The 16,191-nt window shown below is 43.6% G+C and overlaps 3 protein-coding genes across 4 annotated transcripts in view; 1 reads left to right on the top strand and 2 right to left on the bottom strand.

Moving 5' to 3' along the window:
- Positions 1-881, bottom strand: part of LOC124631209 — a 1,725-nt gene extending 844 nt beyond the window's left edge. Inside the window, exons 1-4 of the mRNA XM_047165458.1 lie at positions 711-881; positions 497-629; positions 158-340; positions 11-80 (exon numbers count right to left, since the gene is read on the bottom strand). Coding sequence (XP_047021414.1) covers positions 11-80; positions 158-340; positions 497-629; positions 711-760 — 436 coding nt within the window. The 5' untranslated portion in view covers positions 761-881. The remainder of the gene's footprint in view (positions 1-10; positions 81-157; positions 341-496; positions 630-710) is intronic.
- LOC124631180 (zinc finger protein 423 homolog) overlaps positions 1-13,012 on the top strand; it is a 25,446-nt gene extending 12,434 nt beyond the window's left edge. The window contains exons 2-8 of one of the 2 annotated variants that reach the window (XM_047165411.1): positions 2,243-2,460; positions 7,957-8,099; positions 10,022-10,229; positions 10,317-10,952; positions 11,038-11,331; positions 11,415-11,747; positions 11,931-13,012. In XM_047165411.1, coding sequence (XP_047021367.1) covers positions 2,243-2,460; positions 7,957-8,099; positions 10,022-10,229; positions 10,317-10,952; positions 11,038-11,331; positions 11,415-11,747; positions 11,931-12,746 — 2,648 coding nt within the window. In that variant the 3' untranslated portion in view covers positions 12,747-13,012. Of the gene's footprint in view, positions 1-2,242; positions 2,461-6,486; positions 7,314-7,956; positions 8,100-10,021; positions 10,230-10,316; positions 10,953-11,037; positions 11,332-11,414; positions 11,748-11,930 lie in introns of those variants that run through there. The other variant, XM_047165419.1, reaches the window with a different exon arrangement.
- LOC124631194 (phenoloxidase-activating factor 2-like) lies at positions 12,995-16,191 on the bottom strand. The gene is made up of 7 exons (XM_047165431.1): positions 15,754-16,191; positions 15,365-15,675; positions 15,132-15,281; positions 14,900-14,997; positions 14,108-14,368; positions 13,675-13,876; positions 12,995-13,319 (listed from the first exon to the last, which is right to left on the bottom strand). The coding sequence occupies exons 1-7, from the start codon at positions 16,091-16,093 to the stop codon at positions 13,158-13,160; spliced, it is 1,524 nt and encodes a 507-aa protein (XP_047021387.1). The 5' UTR covers positions 16,094-16,191; the 3' UTR covers positions 12,995-13,157.

Genomic DNA, 16,191 nt, shown 5'->3' with positions numbered 1-16,191 from the left:
TCATATTTACCTATTTCATAGTCATCCACATGTGCATCAGGAACTCTCATCTCTGATGGTTGAGAAATTTCAGCAGCTTCCTGAAATTAAAAAATAATAATTACTAGTTAATAAAGAAAAAAAAACAATTTTAAAAATAGGTAAGTAAGTAGCTAACCCGTTGAAACCCTGCTTCTTCCACCACCAAGCCAGTAGCTGCCTGCACTCCAATTATCTGCATGACTCGGTTTTCTAAATCAGTCAAGGATAATTGAAGTGCTGGCCCTCCACCAGTGCCACTAGCAGCCCTATTAATTTTGGCACACTTCTTCTTGCAATTATTTTTGTAATCGCTCCACACCTTGAATTAAAAAACAATTATTTAAGCAGGAATTCCAAACAAACTTACTTCACACAAAGATATTGGATACCTAACTAATTAAAGCAGACACTTAAGAGTGACTTTATTCAAGTGCCCCAACAACAAAAAAAAATAGCGTCACTTGAGTTAACATACCTTGCGCCATTTCTCCTCAGACCTTGATTCGCCTGTGCCTTCACTATTTAATTGATTTGACAACTCCTTCCATTTCATATTTATGAAATTGCGACCTCGTGGGCCGCCTGAAGGTTTTGACAAATCTCCGTTTCTGGAATAGAAATAGCATTGCACTTAAAATACTTCACACTAAAGTTTATGCCACTCAAACTTATTAAAACTGTTTACTCACGCTTCCATGAATTCCACCATCATTTCATACTGCGTCTGACTGGTTCGCATAATTATTTATTATATTAAAAGCACTTTGTAGCAAAAAAAAACAGAAATACTTTTGTTGTGTAGCAAAACATAAACAAATTTGGCGCCATTACGCGCGTCGGATGTCAAGTGGGTGCGTTCGGTACACGTCATTTAAAAAAAAAAAAATCTCCGTAACTATGTTATATTGCTAAAGATAATGCCATTTTATAATGTCTAATAATTAACTTTGGGTCTCTTCTTTATATAACATTCAGTTTTTATTATAATTTAATAATAATAAAACGTTTAATCAAAGGTGAAAAAAATATTAATAACTAGAGTTAGTTTTCGAACGCACGATTCATTCAACATTCGTTCATTTTGCTCACTATGGCGCGTCCCTATTTACATTTGCATGACGTCACATTAGAATTCGAATCGAGTGTTCGATAGTGCTTCGAATGTGGTTCGTGCTGCCTACTATCGACAAACTCCGTTTTCGAATCGAGGCCTCGATACATTGTCGATACGAATACGTTAGATATTCGTGCTTGGCCTACAGAATCCGATTGGGGTCCGCTACGGATTTGACGGTTAAGTATAAAAATATAAATAAAATAAAAGAACCAAAATAATTTCATAGTTTATAAATAACATTTACCCAAATGCGTGCTGAATCTTGTTTTGATCGTTTGTCAAGTGGTTTTTAAAGAGGACTTTAAAGAACAATGTCAGACGTCCATAGTAACTTAGGCTCAATAAAAATATTTCATGTACAGTGAAAATTCTTACAGTTTTTTGTGTAGTTTAATGTCAGAAGCTTTTCTATGTTTTCCACTTTTGCATTGAACTTCTCAAAACCAAATTATTCCAAATTATTAAAACGAAAAACCTGAACTCGATAAACAAAATAATATGATATTTTTATTTGAAAAGTTCTAGATAACAATTAAATATTTTATATTTAAATTTTTGTAGTAAAGAACTTTGTGTCCGTGAGAATTTACTTTTAAAAGTTGATTAGGTGGGCCGAAACCTGACATTGTTCTTTTGTTAACCGTTACCGTTTATGTTAAATGTTATGGTTTTCTTTAATTAATCGATGAAAAGAAAATCATGTTAAATAATGTAAAATGTATAATGTGTATTTTTCTGTCAATGTAGGTAGACTCCTATACATGTACTAAGAGATATCTAGTAGTTCTGGGTATCGAACATTCTATTTTAAATAAATAAACATAGGTACCGTCATCTGCCTATAGAGGTGGTGCTCATATCAATATATTACATTACCGACTCAGAATACAATCGGGATTGTCGCTGATCGAACCTTACTGTTGAATCACATCAGTGATGTGAAAGCTCTGACAATATAAAATAGAGTTTGAGCGTTGTCTGGATTTGAGTTGTTCCCCTTTCTTTAGAAACACAACTATCGATAGCTAAAGAGCTAAATAGCTAAAAAGTTGTTGTTGAGAGCTGATAAATGACTGATGATCGTTATCGGTTGTGTGTTGACAGAGGCGCTGGGCAGCGTGGGCAGCACGGCGGGCAGCTCTTGGCCGTCGTCGACGCCGGAGCCCTCGCCGTCACCCGCCTCCACGCCCACCTCGGCCGACGCCGCCGACGCCGAGGCCGAGCCACCCTTCACGCTCGGCGCCACCGAGCACACCCCCTACCAGTGCCAGTTCTGCGACAAGGCCTTCCCGAGGCTCTCTTATCTTAAGAAACATGAACAGGTACGTTTATCTCAGTTAAGTACTTGAATGACAGTTAACCAACGCACACCAGCCTACACCCGCAATCTTCATTAAACTCTGTGAGACATATTCACAGGAGATCTAGTCCAGCGAGTAATATTTGCAGGTAATGTATGTCTGCCTGCCGTCGTCTCATTTCCATAAAGTAACGAAGCTAACAGCTTCGCAGACAATACGACTGCTGAGGCTGCAATCATATCTGTGCATCCACAGGCCAGTTTCGCCATGCATGCCTGTGCTTCATTAGCGAGTAGATACCCAAAACAGCCCATTTACAGAGCCGGTGCGTAGATATGCATCGCTCTCGGCTTGCACCGCTCGCTGGTGAGGGCTGTGACGTGAGCGGCCATTATGCCGGCCGTACATCTCGGCTCCTTTGTGTCGCGCCGATCTCGCCGCGTTACGATTACGACACACGCCGAGACAGATCTAGCAGAGATACGACAAATAGAAACGTCACTTTGCATGCCGCCGCGAGCTGCTCGCCTACATACGGATATGGATCTTCACGTACTCTCCAAGTGGCAAAACCGTCACCTCGTTCAAAATTAGAATTAGGGGAGGTCTCGCTCATATGAATTCGAGATAAGAGAGACGAATATCTAGAAAGGATTTCATTAGATTATCGGTATGCAATTGGCGTGTTGCGCTCGCGTCGATATGGATCAGCGCATCGCGGCGACCGCTGCTGGTGTCGGGTGTGCGCCGACAAATGTATCGCGCGATGATCGCGTCGCGAGCCGCGACAGCAGCCCGGTGACGGCCGGAAATAGGCTCGCGATAACAACTCCCTAGCCTAGCTCGCCACACCTTTATCATCGCGCCGCTGCTTGGGAAAGGCGATCATTATAAGAATAAATCAATTACAGAGTCCGCGCATACTCGCCATTCGTCTTGTTCTCGTTGCGCCTCCGGAGAAATCGTTAAGCAGTAAAACCTCTACTGTAAAATATAACTTTAATGCTGAAACACATTTGATAACTTGAAACTGTTCTTGCCATCCAGCTTAATTAATTCGACCGATACGTATTGTACTCGATAGACGTAATCGAAATCGTAAAACTTTCCAACCAGAGATATATAAGTAGGTACCGCAATATCTTGTACGAGAGTATAAAGAAAGTGAACAAAAGATTTTCTGTTAGTGCTAGTGCAACAAAATGGATCAGATTTATATTTGCGATTCGCCATTATTTTGACTTTCGTTGAATTTAGCAAGATCATCAATCTCATAACTTAGCTTTGTAACTGTATGGCGAGTTGAACTTCGTGCATTGCAAAGGTACTCAGTTCTCCTTCCAACTGTCAATTCGTTACTGCTCGTAAATGGTCATCATGACATGATGATGGTCATGATCAATATGTCCTACGATATTTTTCTACTGTCGTATTAGTAATGATGGTATTATGCTAGGCTACAAAATGTTGATTTCGACATACCAGCAGTTGTTACTTATGTACAAAGAAAAAAATTAGACCGCGCGGTAAGATTCACATCTTAATAACAGTAGGTACGAGCACCAACGAAGTAGAGCTACTGTTTCGGAGAACTTGTGATTCACGAGAATATTAAGATTTTTTATCATAAAGCCTAACATTTTTCTGCATGCGCACCGCGTAGTGAAGGGGTTACATTAACTTTATTCTATTCGTGTAGTACTTAAGTTTTTTTTTTTGTGGTGAGCACCGGTTTTGACACAAACAGAGTTATGTTAATGTCAACATTTAATTCGTATGAACATTACTACAAACAATATCAAAATGGAGCTCGCGTGAGGTCTCGTCAGCTGGTGTTATCGCCACAGAGATGAGGGCCATAGCGCCGTCCCGGTTGACCTCGGGGTCTGCCCGCACCTGACCATGTGAACCGACGATGTCGCACTGTAATTCATCTGAGAAAGTCGCTCAGTAGTCAACCACTGGCCATTCTCAAGCTTTTATTGACTATCATGTTCACCTCAAACTAGTTTAAAATGTTCTTGGTGAGCTTTACTCGGAAAACACCACCATTAGGAATATAATGTCGGTCGCTCTCACGGTATTTGTTACCAGTTTAAATAACGAACCTTGATACATACCATTCGCGTGTCTTTTTACCATAAGCGCCGTGTAGTGTCATGGTGGGAGCAGCACGCGGCGGACAGCAGGGCTCCGCCGTGCACCCAGGGGCCGGGCCCCCGTCGCGTCTCCGAATCGTTTCGCTTATTGAATTCTCGCACGAAGCATCATGATGACAAGGGCCAATATTTTGTAGAAGTAACAAAACATTTTTATGAACTTAACATAAGTGCAGGACAATTAATCGCAGACAGTAATATCGCAAACATAATAAAATAACGTCTTTAAGAAAGCGAGTAAAGATTAATCGATTGTCAATCTCGCGAGCGTCTAATTGGCCTACGCTGAGGGTAGCTTCCTCTTAAGTGAGTGCGTGGGCATGGGCGCTGGCGGAGCGGGCGCGATTTATCGTGCACGGACGATCAAATTTATTAATTCTGTCAGGGGCCGATTGCTCCAATTAAGTGAGTGGAGTAAACATGCCGCTGCTATGTTTATGTGTTGCCGTACCGGTGCCGATGTGGAGTGCTTCGTGCGCAGGCGCTTCGCGGTAAAATTCGCACGTCACTCACCGCTAATCACAACATGTGATTTAAATATCACTTGCGAGTCGCGTCACTGCTTTATGTGAATGGAATTTAATTAGAATTTTGTTCTTTTTGGTTTTTAATCAGTACGATTAAATGAATACGTAGTTAAGTGCTTGGGCTACTAGGGCTATAAAAGTCCGGAGATAAGTGATCTGCTACTGAGCCGATTGCTACGTTATCTTGAGATTTTTATACCTCTAAGATCTATCTTCGTTCGTATTGCTCGAGCATGTTTTTCAGGCACGATATACTTATGTTTATGAAGGTGGCATCTGCAAGACACACCCCCGTTTTCATTTGTTTGGAATGTTCGCCGCCGCCATGATCTTAAGACGACCAAACGAATGTCTTGAAAATGAAAAACCAATCTTAGACTGAAATGTGGACATAAGTACGTTAAACTTGACGACAACATAAGAAAGTAAACTTAAAACTTTATAGTTGTCATAAAATAATAGTAAAACAGTAGATCTAAGAAGAAAGCTTTGTGGCGGCGGAAGCGAGCCCACTTAGCCCAATTAGAGCGGACTCTGTGCTCATAATTGCTGCTGACTGCGCCAGGATACGCGGCACTTATCAATCTGTGGATTGCAACTCGTGATACCTAAGCCAGGAGGTGATCTTCTGTCGTGTAATAAAAACATCTTCAACGCAAATGACTGAACATCCTAGATATACAACGCTTAATTAAAAGCCGGAGCACCTATCTTTTCTTCAACGGCTTTATTACTGATGTCTAGTCCGTCTTGCGATTCTAGGCTTAATTTCTTATTGCATGGGATATGGGTTCGATTTCCATGTAGAACATAAATATATCAGGCGATATGTAGGTGATGCTACGGACGGTCGCTTATTTATCAATTTTGTAAGTCCATAGAATTATAGTGCAAACTTAGTCGAGACTTTATCACTTCAATTAAATCAAACAGTTCTTATGTCTGCAAGTTATCATGGCATGTATTATAATCATTTGTCGTCGAAGGTTAGCGAGGTAATTATACGTACAGTACAGGTATTTATCAACAATATTTTGCGTCAAACATGCGGGAATTTAGCGACACGTTTGCTTACGTAGCAAAAAAATGCTCTAATTTCAGAAAAAATACGGATGTCATAGTGCTAAACATGCATAACGAATATTATACCATGAGGACTGAGGAGGTGTGTCAGTAACAAGGTAACGCTAACAAATTGATATATGGCGCTAAAACGATCGCTCCTGCAGTAATTGGGATCTCACGACCTTGCTAAACCCTCACCCGAACACATCATCTTTTTTGGAGCTCAAATTCATTGTTACGAACCTAATCCAAATTGTAAAAACACGTTATATTTCAAATGCAAAACGCTAAACGTGTTAGCATAAGTTGTCGAGTCAATCATTCGTTTGTTTAGCGTTGTTCTGAATGAATGTCGCGGAGGTGGTCAATTAGTAAAAGCGTGAACTGGCTGTCAGTTTGGGAGTCTATTATGCCCAGGTCCAGTTCACGGCGGTGCGAAGGCCGGCGACGTGGACGGCTCTCATTATCTCCCTGCCACACGCTATTCATCAGCACCGCATTAGCATCCTCTTTATGTCCTAACTCATGAATAATCTTTTCAGTGAGCCCAATAATACTTGCTTTTTACAACCAAACCTATTTCGTCACGTTAGATACAAAATAACTTTGGAGTTCTTATATGGCTGCGTACGTTTAATGATTGTGTTCTCATAATAAATCAATAAGCATGGAGTTTGTATAATTTTGCACAGTACATATTCATGTAAGATAGTTATGATGATCATGATCCATAGTTGTCTTCTTTATTATTTGTTTTTTGTTATAGAATAATATGAGTCACCTAGATCTGTGATGTGACTATGGAGTGCAGGGCAAAATCTACGAACAGCCTACAACTACATAGTAAAAACTTTGAAAAGCATTGCATAACCTGTCCAGTCTGGACATTATTTTTATTTCTATCAACCGTTACAAGGAGACGCAACTCAAAACGTGTTGTTCGCAGCAGAGGCGTTCCGGTGAACATTACCGATCAAATCCATCTCATTGTGATAAGCACGCTGCTCCCGCGCAGGAATTTTATCGCTTACACGTATCGATTCGTTATACTGCAGCTTCGGATTCGTTGTGAAACTCTACCATTTCAAGAATAGGACTTGTTAGCACTGCAACGAAACTAATGGTATAAACTTCAGTTTTCTTAGGAATTTACCATTTAAGTACTTTAGTAGCGAACATATTTATATGTCATTGCTTGCTGTACTACGTAAATGTATACCAGGAAGATCAAAAAAACCGATATGGAGATAATTAATTGTACAATTATCAGTAGTAATCGATCGACGCGATGAAGCAGCGGTTCCCAAAGGTTGATATCTTATTCGGACGTCACGACCAGCTTACTGGGTCCTTCGTGTTTTTTCTCTCTATTGACACAAAATGCCGGTAGATCGTAAGCTGGCCAGATCACGCAGGCGGATCGGTAGTCAGTCCATTGTTCAGAGATCTTTCTCACGATAGTTTTTATGATCAGCGCACCCGAAGTTATTTCGATTCGATATTGTGTGACGTTAATGTGTACACATTGTAATCTGTACTCATATAATCGATTTAATGTTGTTAGATTCGACGGTATGCATGAGAATTTGAGAAACCACCTAGCCAAAATAAGATTAATTGAAACAGCTCATTTAATTGAAATATATCCATTATATTATTCAGCTATTACACATAATTTAAAACTGAGTCATTCTTACTTTGATAGTTTGAATTTTGCATCAAACTTGAAGATACCAGATTTCAGTTTTGCTATGCAATTGTTTCAGACCCATTCGGATCAGATGCCATTCAGGTGCGAGTTCTGCTCACGACTGTTCAAGCACAAACGTTCTCGAGATCGCCACGTCAAACTGCACACGGGGGACCGCAAGTACCGCTGTGCACACTGCGAGTCTGCTTTCTCCAGAAGGTGAGTCTTGTTGATCGCCAGATATACGATGCGATAAACTTCGTTAAAACCTTGAACATGCCTAGCTAACTGACTATTCAACACGACTATAAATGGTACAAAGATAATGCTAATGCGGTTAATCTAAAGCCATTGAAGATTAATATATTGTTAAAAGAATGCTCAAGAGATGCGTGCATGACAAAAGCCTCCAAGTAAGATTGATTGCCGTAAGTCACGGGCACCGCGCACTCTCGGTCGTAAGGCGACGTGTCACCTTTTTCGTCACCTTACCGCGACCACGTGACTAATTCCATGCAATTTGTCGGCCCAACGAACCGCCGACGACTGAAAAGAGATGATGCGCTGACAAATGACGTCGAGGGTCTCACAAAAATGAAATAATGGCCCGTACCTAAACGGGCACGGCGAGCGTGGCCATTAGCGGAGGTGTTTGGGCGAACGCCTCTATTCTGTAGTTTGCGTGAAAAGCCTCTTTGTAAGTTCTGTTTGGTCCGTGCTTTATGTGGGCTCTTATGTCTCATATGACAAATTGTCGTCTCAGCTTGGCCACACAAAGACGATTTATCTCAATTTTAAATTCCTTATACGGATGTTTTGCTGTTAAAGGCATGATTATACGCATACCAAGTCTACAGTGGTTTAAGGTTTTTTAAAGTAAAGTTACTAAGTAAGGACGACTTCTAACATTTTATACTTAGTTATGCAGACAACATGGTACTGCTGGGCCTAACAGCTGGATCAGTCAGGAAGTTGTTAAATAATGCCGGGACAAATAAATAAATAATGCCGGGACACTTTTTCACACACGGTCGGTTAGCCTCATTTTAAGTTATTAATTAACTTGTGTTATGGGTGCTAACACAACTGATAAACTACATATAGCTACATATATACATATTTATAAATACATATGATAATACCCAGACCACGGCCAACAAGCATGCTCATCACACAAATGTCAACCGAACCGGGAATCGAACCCGGGACCTCGGGTTCGGCAGTCCGGCATGGTGATCATTGCGCCATCGAGGTCGTCGACTGTCGTTACGTGTGTGTGAGCGATATGCCAATAGTCTGAGCCTCGTGTACAATGTGAAAAAAAATGTACACTTCGTTTTTGAGTCTACAGGTGGGAAGGTACCGCAAAATCCCGTATTAACTTTAAATGGACTACCGTTAGCCAGGGTACAAACGTTTAAATACCTGGGACACTAAGTAGATATTGACAGCGAACGCTGGGCGTTGGCGGTACGTGACAACGTGTTGATTCACAGGTTCGTTCTTTGTAGTAAGGAGGTTAAATCTTACTGCCAATCCTTCTACATGAGCAGCCTGTGGATAAGACATACGTTCGCTTGAGGCCCTGCGTGTGATTGCACGATGTTCACGCCGTAGGTTGGTTACCGCTATTTGCCACTAGATAGCAGCGTAATGGTATTTAATATGCCGGCCGCCTTGGAAGCACCTGGATGTAGTCTTCCAACATGAAATAGCAGTTGTCGCTGAAACCTCTTGATTATTGTGGATGTAAAGGGCAGATCTTACCGAACGATCGCCGTATGATGCCGTGCGCTGTACGGATTTCAACTCTATTATTTATGAGAATTAGTTTGATCATTCAAACAATGGGAACAGTTGTCTTTTTGTGTGGATTATTAATGACAAAGTCCGGGACTCTGTAGTCCCGAGTGCATGGCAGAGACATGCATAATAACAATAATAAAATTAACAAATAACAATTGAAAAATAAATATTTAAATATCCAGCCTTAGAAACCCTTTTTTTGTGACGGAGTTTTGCCTACTTTAGCGCCTTTTCGAGTTCCTTCAGATTATTTATATTCAGTAAGTAGCAGCTGAGTTCAGAGATCTCAAATGAAATGTATAATTAAAAAAAATGTATTTCTTCCATTTTTTCAGCGACCATTTAAAAATCCACATGAAGACGCACGACAATCAGAAGCCGTTCCAGTGTACAGTCTGCAACCGCGGCTACAACACGGCGGCTGCTCTGACGTCACACATGCAGGGTCATAAACGGGACAGGGAGGGCCGCGAGCCCGACCGACGCAGAGCCCTGCGCTGTCTGCGCTGCGGGGACGCGTTCCGACGACCTGACCTGCTGCAGGTACCTAATATACCTATCAAATTCCCTTTGACTAATTTACATACTCATTAGCATACAGTTTAAATAATACGTGCTTTGTTCTACTAGGCACACATGGCGAGCGCGCACGGTGTTGACACTGCAGCAATGACTCCCCCACGACGCGTTGCTTCGCAACCGCCGCCCACACTTCTCGCTTGCATCTACTGCACTCGCGATACTTTCACCAGTATGGAACAACTACAATTACACGTCCGCGCAGCTCACTCGGCTCTACTGAACGGAGAACGACCGGTACAAATTGATCAGCCAGCTCCCACGGACCTCAGTCGACGAGCACCCGACGAAGTGCCTCCTGTCAAACGTCCTCGCTCTGGATCTGGCACACCACAAACAACTCTATCGCCTAGTACACTTCTTTGCAATCAATGTGATGCTGCTTTACCAGATTTTGAAGCATTTCGTGCTCATTTGAAAGGTCACCTTGAAGAAGGGGGTGAACTAGGTCGGTCCAGCCCAGCTCCTTGCGTTCACTGTGGAGCTACCTTCGCAGACGCCGCAGCTTCTGAGCGCCACCTCACAGCACATTATCTGGCAGTCTCGTGCGAGTACACTTGTCATAGTTGTGCTCGGAGTTTTTCTGCGCCTGATGATCTACAGAAACATCTCCTCGAACTGCACGCGCACCACCTCTACAGATGCGCTCTTTGCAAGGAGATTTTCGATTCGAAAGTTGCGATTCAGGTAAACTATAATTCGTTTAGAGTTATTGGAATATTCTTGATTTTATTTTCTTATAATCTTTTACTAAGCAATAACCTACTTCCAGGTACACTTTGCCGTGGCACATAGTGGGGAAAACAAAGTTTGGGTTTGCCGGTCTTGCGGCGCGGGCGCAGGTGCACTGCGCTCAGAGGCAGAGGGCGCGGCGCACGTGCGCACTCGCCACGCCGCCGCGGCTCCGCGCTGCGCGTGCGGCGCCTTGCTCGGCAGTGGTGTGGCGTCCAGAACGCCAAGACCGCATCGGGCTTATCGCTGCCCTGTGCCCGCCTGTAACGACGCTTTTGCCGTACAATATCTGCTTGAAAGACACATGCAGGCACATCATGCAATGCAGCAGCAGGTCAGCTATATTTTTTTCATGGTTAGCTATTTTTCTAGATTTAAGTAGCTTTCTTATTTAATCTTAAATGTTCTTGTTATCAGGTCCTAAATGGAGAAATGACTAGGACAAAAAGAATGGAAAGCAATAACGACGGCGAGGCGGGTGATGACGCTCGATCACCTTGCACTCCTGGGACGGACAACAGCGGTGTGACTACAGCGGTGGTGGCAGCAAGTGAGGAGCGGCGCCGCAAGAACGGTGCCGTGGCGCTGCAGTGCGCCTACTGCGGCGAGCGCACGCGCAGCCGCGCCGAGCTCGAGGCGCACACGCGCGCGCACTCCGGCGCCGCCGCCGCCAGGCACAAGTGTCTCATCTGCGACGAAGTGCTGCCTTCTGCTGCGGTGCTCGCTGAGCATAAACTTACGCATTGCAAGGTAATAAAAAGGCATACACTAGTAGGCATTATATTATTGTACTATATATTATTGTATAGCATTATATACATTTTCAAAGTTAAATGCGAAAAACATAGTTTTATCTATATGTTAGTTGATTCAACTTCTTTTTGTGAACCAGTGTGTTTACCAGTGAATTAATTTCAATCCAATAATTTACAGGTGGTATCTGGCGACACATGTTCTCGTTGTCGTGCCCGGCTGCTATCGGAAGAATCGTTCCTGAGTCACATGGCGCGGCACCACCCAGCACTGCCGGCACCCTGTGTGGTTTGCCGACAGACGCTAGCATCAGAGGCCGAGGCACGACTGCATGCGAGGTTCCACCTTAGGCCAGGAGAGGATGAACAGAGGTGTGCGATATGTCTTCGAGCGCTACCGGAGGGCGAGGCAGGCGAAGGAGCACGCGCATGCTCGGCTTGCTATGCGCGTCACGCCGCCCCTCGCCCCCCACCACCCGCGGATCATGACTGCCGTCTGTGCCGAAGAGCACTCGGCTCCCCAACACGACTACAAGCGCATCTAATTGAACACACCTTTGCTGGCATCGGCGCCTTCACCTGCTACCTATGTTCGGCCGTGTTTACAAGCGCGGCAGGACTGCAGCGCCATTTGCCCGAGCATTCCTCCGCACCGCGACCTTACGACTGTGCTCGCTGTGGACTCAAGTTCTTCTTCCGAGCAGAGCTAGATAATCATGCGTTCGTGCATCTTGAAGAGGCTGAAATAGCTCAGCGAGCGTTTTATGAAGCGTATGCCCGAGGCGCTGCTACTGCGTGGGCAGCTTTGGCACCACCGGAGCCTCGAGCGACTCCGCCGCAAGCTGAGGTCAAACGAGAGCCGGAGATAAAAGAGGAGCGAGGCACGGACGAGTATATTGAGGTGTCATCACCTCCCCCCGCGCCTCCGCCGCCCGCACCCCCCGCACCACCGTCGCCCTCACCCGTAGTGAAGCAAGAGAAACCCGATGAGGAGTAACTCGGAGCTGCCTCGATTCGCAGTGAATGTGTCGTCCCTGACGCGGGCATGGATCCCGCTGCAATACTAGATTACGTCCGTACGAGCTATTTTGAAGTGTTTAATTTCGTTAAATGTTAGTCGTTAAAGTTTTGCGTTCAGAACGCTGTAACTCCTGTAAGTAGTCCGTAGGTACCTATCGTTTATGTTGGCTAGGAGTATGTTTTATAATGTTTACATGGCTATTTGTATAAACTGTTAACTTAATATATTGTGTTAAGCTTCAATACCAGTTTGCTTTTATTGCCCTTCCTTTTAGGAACCCAATATACAGAAACATCTCATTTATTGTACAAAAGAAGTCGATGTCAAATTATAAAATTAACATAACATAGTATAGCTTATAGGGATTATTATTTGACATAAATTACTCTAAGCGGTGGCAATTTGCTGTTGAATCCAGGGCAGTAAGCCAGCGATGTTGACGTAGGCAGCCGGCACGTTGGCGTTAGCGCAGCCGAGCCCCCAAGACACCAGCCCCACCACGACCCACTGGCCATTCACCTGGCACACCAGTCCCGAGCCACCGTCACCCTGCAAATATCACTATTCTTATCAAGCTATCCTTATCAGACTGTCACGACCGTAGAAACTACCATGGCTAGATTTTGCAAATACCTGCTTTGCTTTTGTTTTGATGTATAGTTATCCACACGAATCTTGAGCTCTGACCTACATCTGCGCAGAAGTAATTTATTGGGTCCCTTTTGTGGTATGAAGTGAGGCGCGGGAGCGGGCTAAAGCGGTGATTGGCCCGCAGTGCATCGCGTCATAGCCGTCACTCGGGATTGGTTCTTTGCTAATAAATAACTTCTGCGCAGATGTAGGTCAGAGCTCAAGATTCGTGCCGATAACTATATAAAAGTTTAGGTTTAAAAAATGAACGTACTGTACATGAATCCTTGTTAGCTTCCCCTCCTGCGCAGATGAAGGATGTGGTGTCCAAAACGTAGGAGGCACCCAGACGGGCTGTTTGCAACTGACTCTGGCATGTGGCAGGTGCCACTATCGGTACGTCTACCTTTTTCAATATCTGTTGGTACTGGCCTTGTAAACCGAACATGTTTTTACCCCATCCTGACACCCAACACCTGAAAACACAAAAAAAAACCAACGACGTAAAATTGCAAAGTTAATTTATGGCAAAGGTAAAAGTTAAAAGATCAAATTCTTGGTAATTCAGTCAATATTTTAACTATAAAAGTAAATGACAATTGAAAAGAATGCATCATTAGAGGAAAAAACAATTCTGCATCTCAGCATATAATGACCATATAAGTCAATATGCACGGCTATTCCCTAAAACGGGATGCTAGACCAACCTTTGTCCTGTGTAAGTTGTAGTCGAGGACGGAGGCAGACACGCCCTGTTGATCGTCACAGCGGCACCAGCATTTGGCGTGATTGGCACAGTTGCTGACAGCCTGAGCACCATGATGTCATACTGCAAGGTGTTGGCGTTGTAAGACGGATGACTGAACACTTTGGTCACTGTGTACTCTTGGAAAGCTACTGGCTCATAGGTACCGGCAGCATCCCACTCGCCGAGACGTACTTTGACGTTTGGCGCCGTTCCTGAAACACTGTCTTCGTATTTTAATTGACGTGAACGTTATAAAATACTAGCTTCTGCCAGCGGTTTCACCCGCATCCCGTGGAAACTACTTCCCGTACCGGGATAAAAAGAAGCCTATAGCCTTCCTCGATAAAAGGGCTATCTAACACTGAAAGAAATTTTCAAATCGGACCAGTAGTTCCTGAGATTAGCGCGTACAAGCAAACAAACAAACAAACTCTTCAGCTTTATAATATTAGTATAGATTTTATACTTTAGATTTGGTAGACGCAACCTATAGGTACATCCAACATATGCTAATATTGGCGATAAGAGAAATTATCGATGACTATGGATTTAACAGGTATACTCTTGGTTGGTGGTAGAAATAAAAACTTTATAATCGAGAATATATGCATAAAAATAAATAACACCGATATTTATACGTTACGTCGTCACTCCTCTTCATATAGCAATTACTTTACAAAGAAATGTATTACGAATAATGACCACATAACCGTGACAATATAGAAAGAAAAGAAATATAGACAATACTCACACATATGGCAATAATCTATGTGTAACCGTCAGAACATTTAATTGGTCCACCAGAACACCTCCAGCAATGTAATCGTTCTGTTTCGTCAGTATTAATGCCTGTAATAAAAAAATAAGCTTCCTTATTCTCAAACTGACTTAATAGTAGTAAATAATAAAAGAAATCGTTCAAACAAAAAAAAAAATATCGTAAACAACCCTGTGGGTTCGAGATTCGAATAAGTAGTTCATACCTGCCAAGGAAATTCTCCAAAGTTGGCTTGTCCGGCCGCTGGAGTGATGGCAGTAGTAGGGACAGTTTGCAGAGTACCACAATTAATCAACGTGCCGCTGGTAGTGCCGCTACAGCAATACTCTTGACCAGATGGACACTGAGTTGCTACCTACACAGTTTCAACCACATATCATCCGATGTCTCAAAAATCAATTATTCGCAAACGTTAATCGTATTTCTCCTTCCACTTACCGGAGTAACAATCCTGATGTCTATCATCCCAGCTCCATTATTGTTAACAACTCGAACGCAAGTTCCAGTAGGCACACATGCACAATTACTTTGTCTTTTCACAATATTGTGCTTTCTACCTGATCCAACACTACATAAAAAATCTTTCATGTTTACTGCGTGCTCATCGTCCAGGCTTCTGCGCTGCCTTGGAAATTTCACAGCGCTATCATACGTTGGTAATTGTGCACTATACCCGCTTATTGGAGGTACATTTAGGGCTGCCGAAGGGGCCGAAGTGGTGCCGAGTCGAGGATCAATCGGGAGCGGGCCTGCGATGGTTTCATCAGGATTAAATATACATACTATATCTGGATCGATACAAATTATAAGAGATAAATCCGTTCCACCTAAAGTCGTGGTCGTTGTAGCGGCTGTCGTAGCAGTGGTAGGCGCTGCCGTAGACGCCGTTGTAGGCGCGGCAGTGGGAGCCGCGGTGGTAGGAGCTGCAGTAGTGGCTGTCGTAGCTGCCGTGGTAGGAGCCGGCGTGGGGGGCCGAGTCGTCGTAGCCGTTGTGGCCGCTGTGGTTGCTGCTGCTGTGGTTGCCGCTGTAGTTGCGGCTGCCGTGGTTGCTGCTGTAGGAGCCGCCGTAGGAACGATGATTGGTGCAGGCACACCGGGCACTACTACGATGGGTGATGGGTTGGCAGGGAGCAACCCTAAACATGCTGTCAAAATCCACAGACACATTGGGAATGTTATAATAAAACGTGATAATCTGTCTGACTGAGCGGCGTCCGCCGCGGACGATCACTGATTGATATGGTTGAAGGTGATGATGAGCTAAA

The sequence above is a fragment of the Helicoverpa zea genome, chromosome 1 (genome assembly GCF_022581195.2).
Source record: "Helicoverpa zea isolate HzStark_Cry1AcR chromosome 1, ilHelZeax1.1, whole genome shotgun sequence".
Classification (NCBI taxonomy): Eukaryota; Metazoa; Arthropoda; class Insecta; order Lepidoptera; family Noctuidae; genus Helicoverpa; species Helicoverpa zea.
Note: the sequence above shows the minus strand (reverse complement) of the source record. Positions and strands in the feature narration are given on the sequence as shown.

Bases quoted from the DNA above. Each gene is read 5' to 3' on its own strand.
- LOC124631194 (XM_047165431.1), bottom strand. From the start codon at position 16,093: ATGTGTCTGTGGATTTTGACAGCATGTTTAGGGTTGCTCCCTGCCAAC. The intron at 15,676-15,753 runs GTGGAACGGATT...AAACCATCGCAG, and splicing joins TACAACGACCACGACTTTAG to GCCCGCTCCCGATTGATCCT. The intron at 13,877-14,107 runs GTTGGTCTAGCA...TTGTGTTTTCAG, and splicing joins ACAACTTACACAGGACAAAG to GTGTTGGGTGTCAGGATGGG.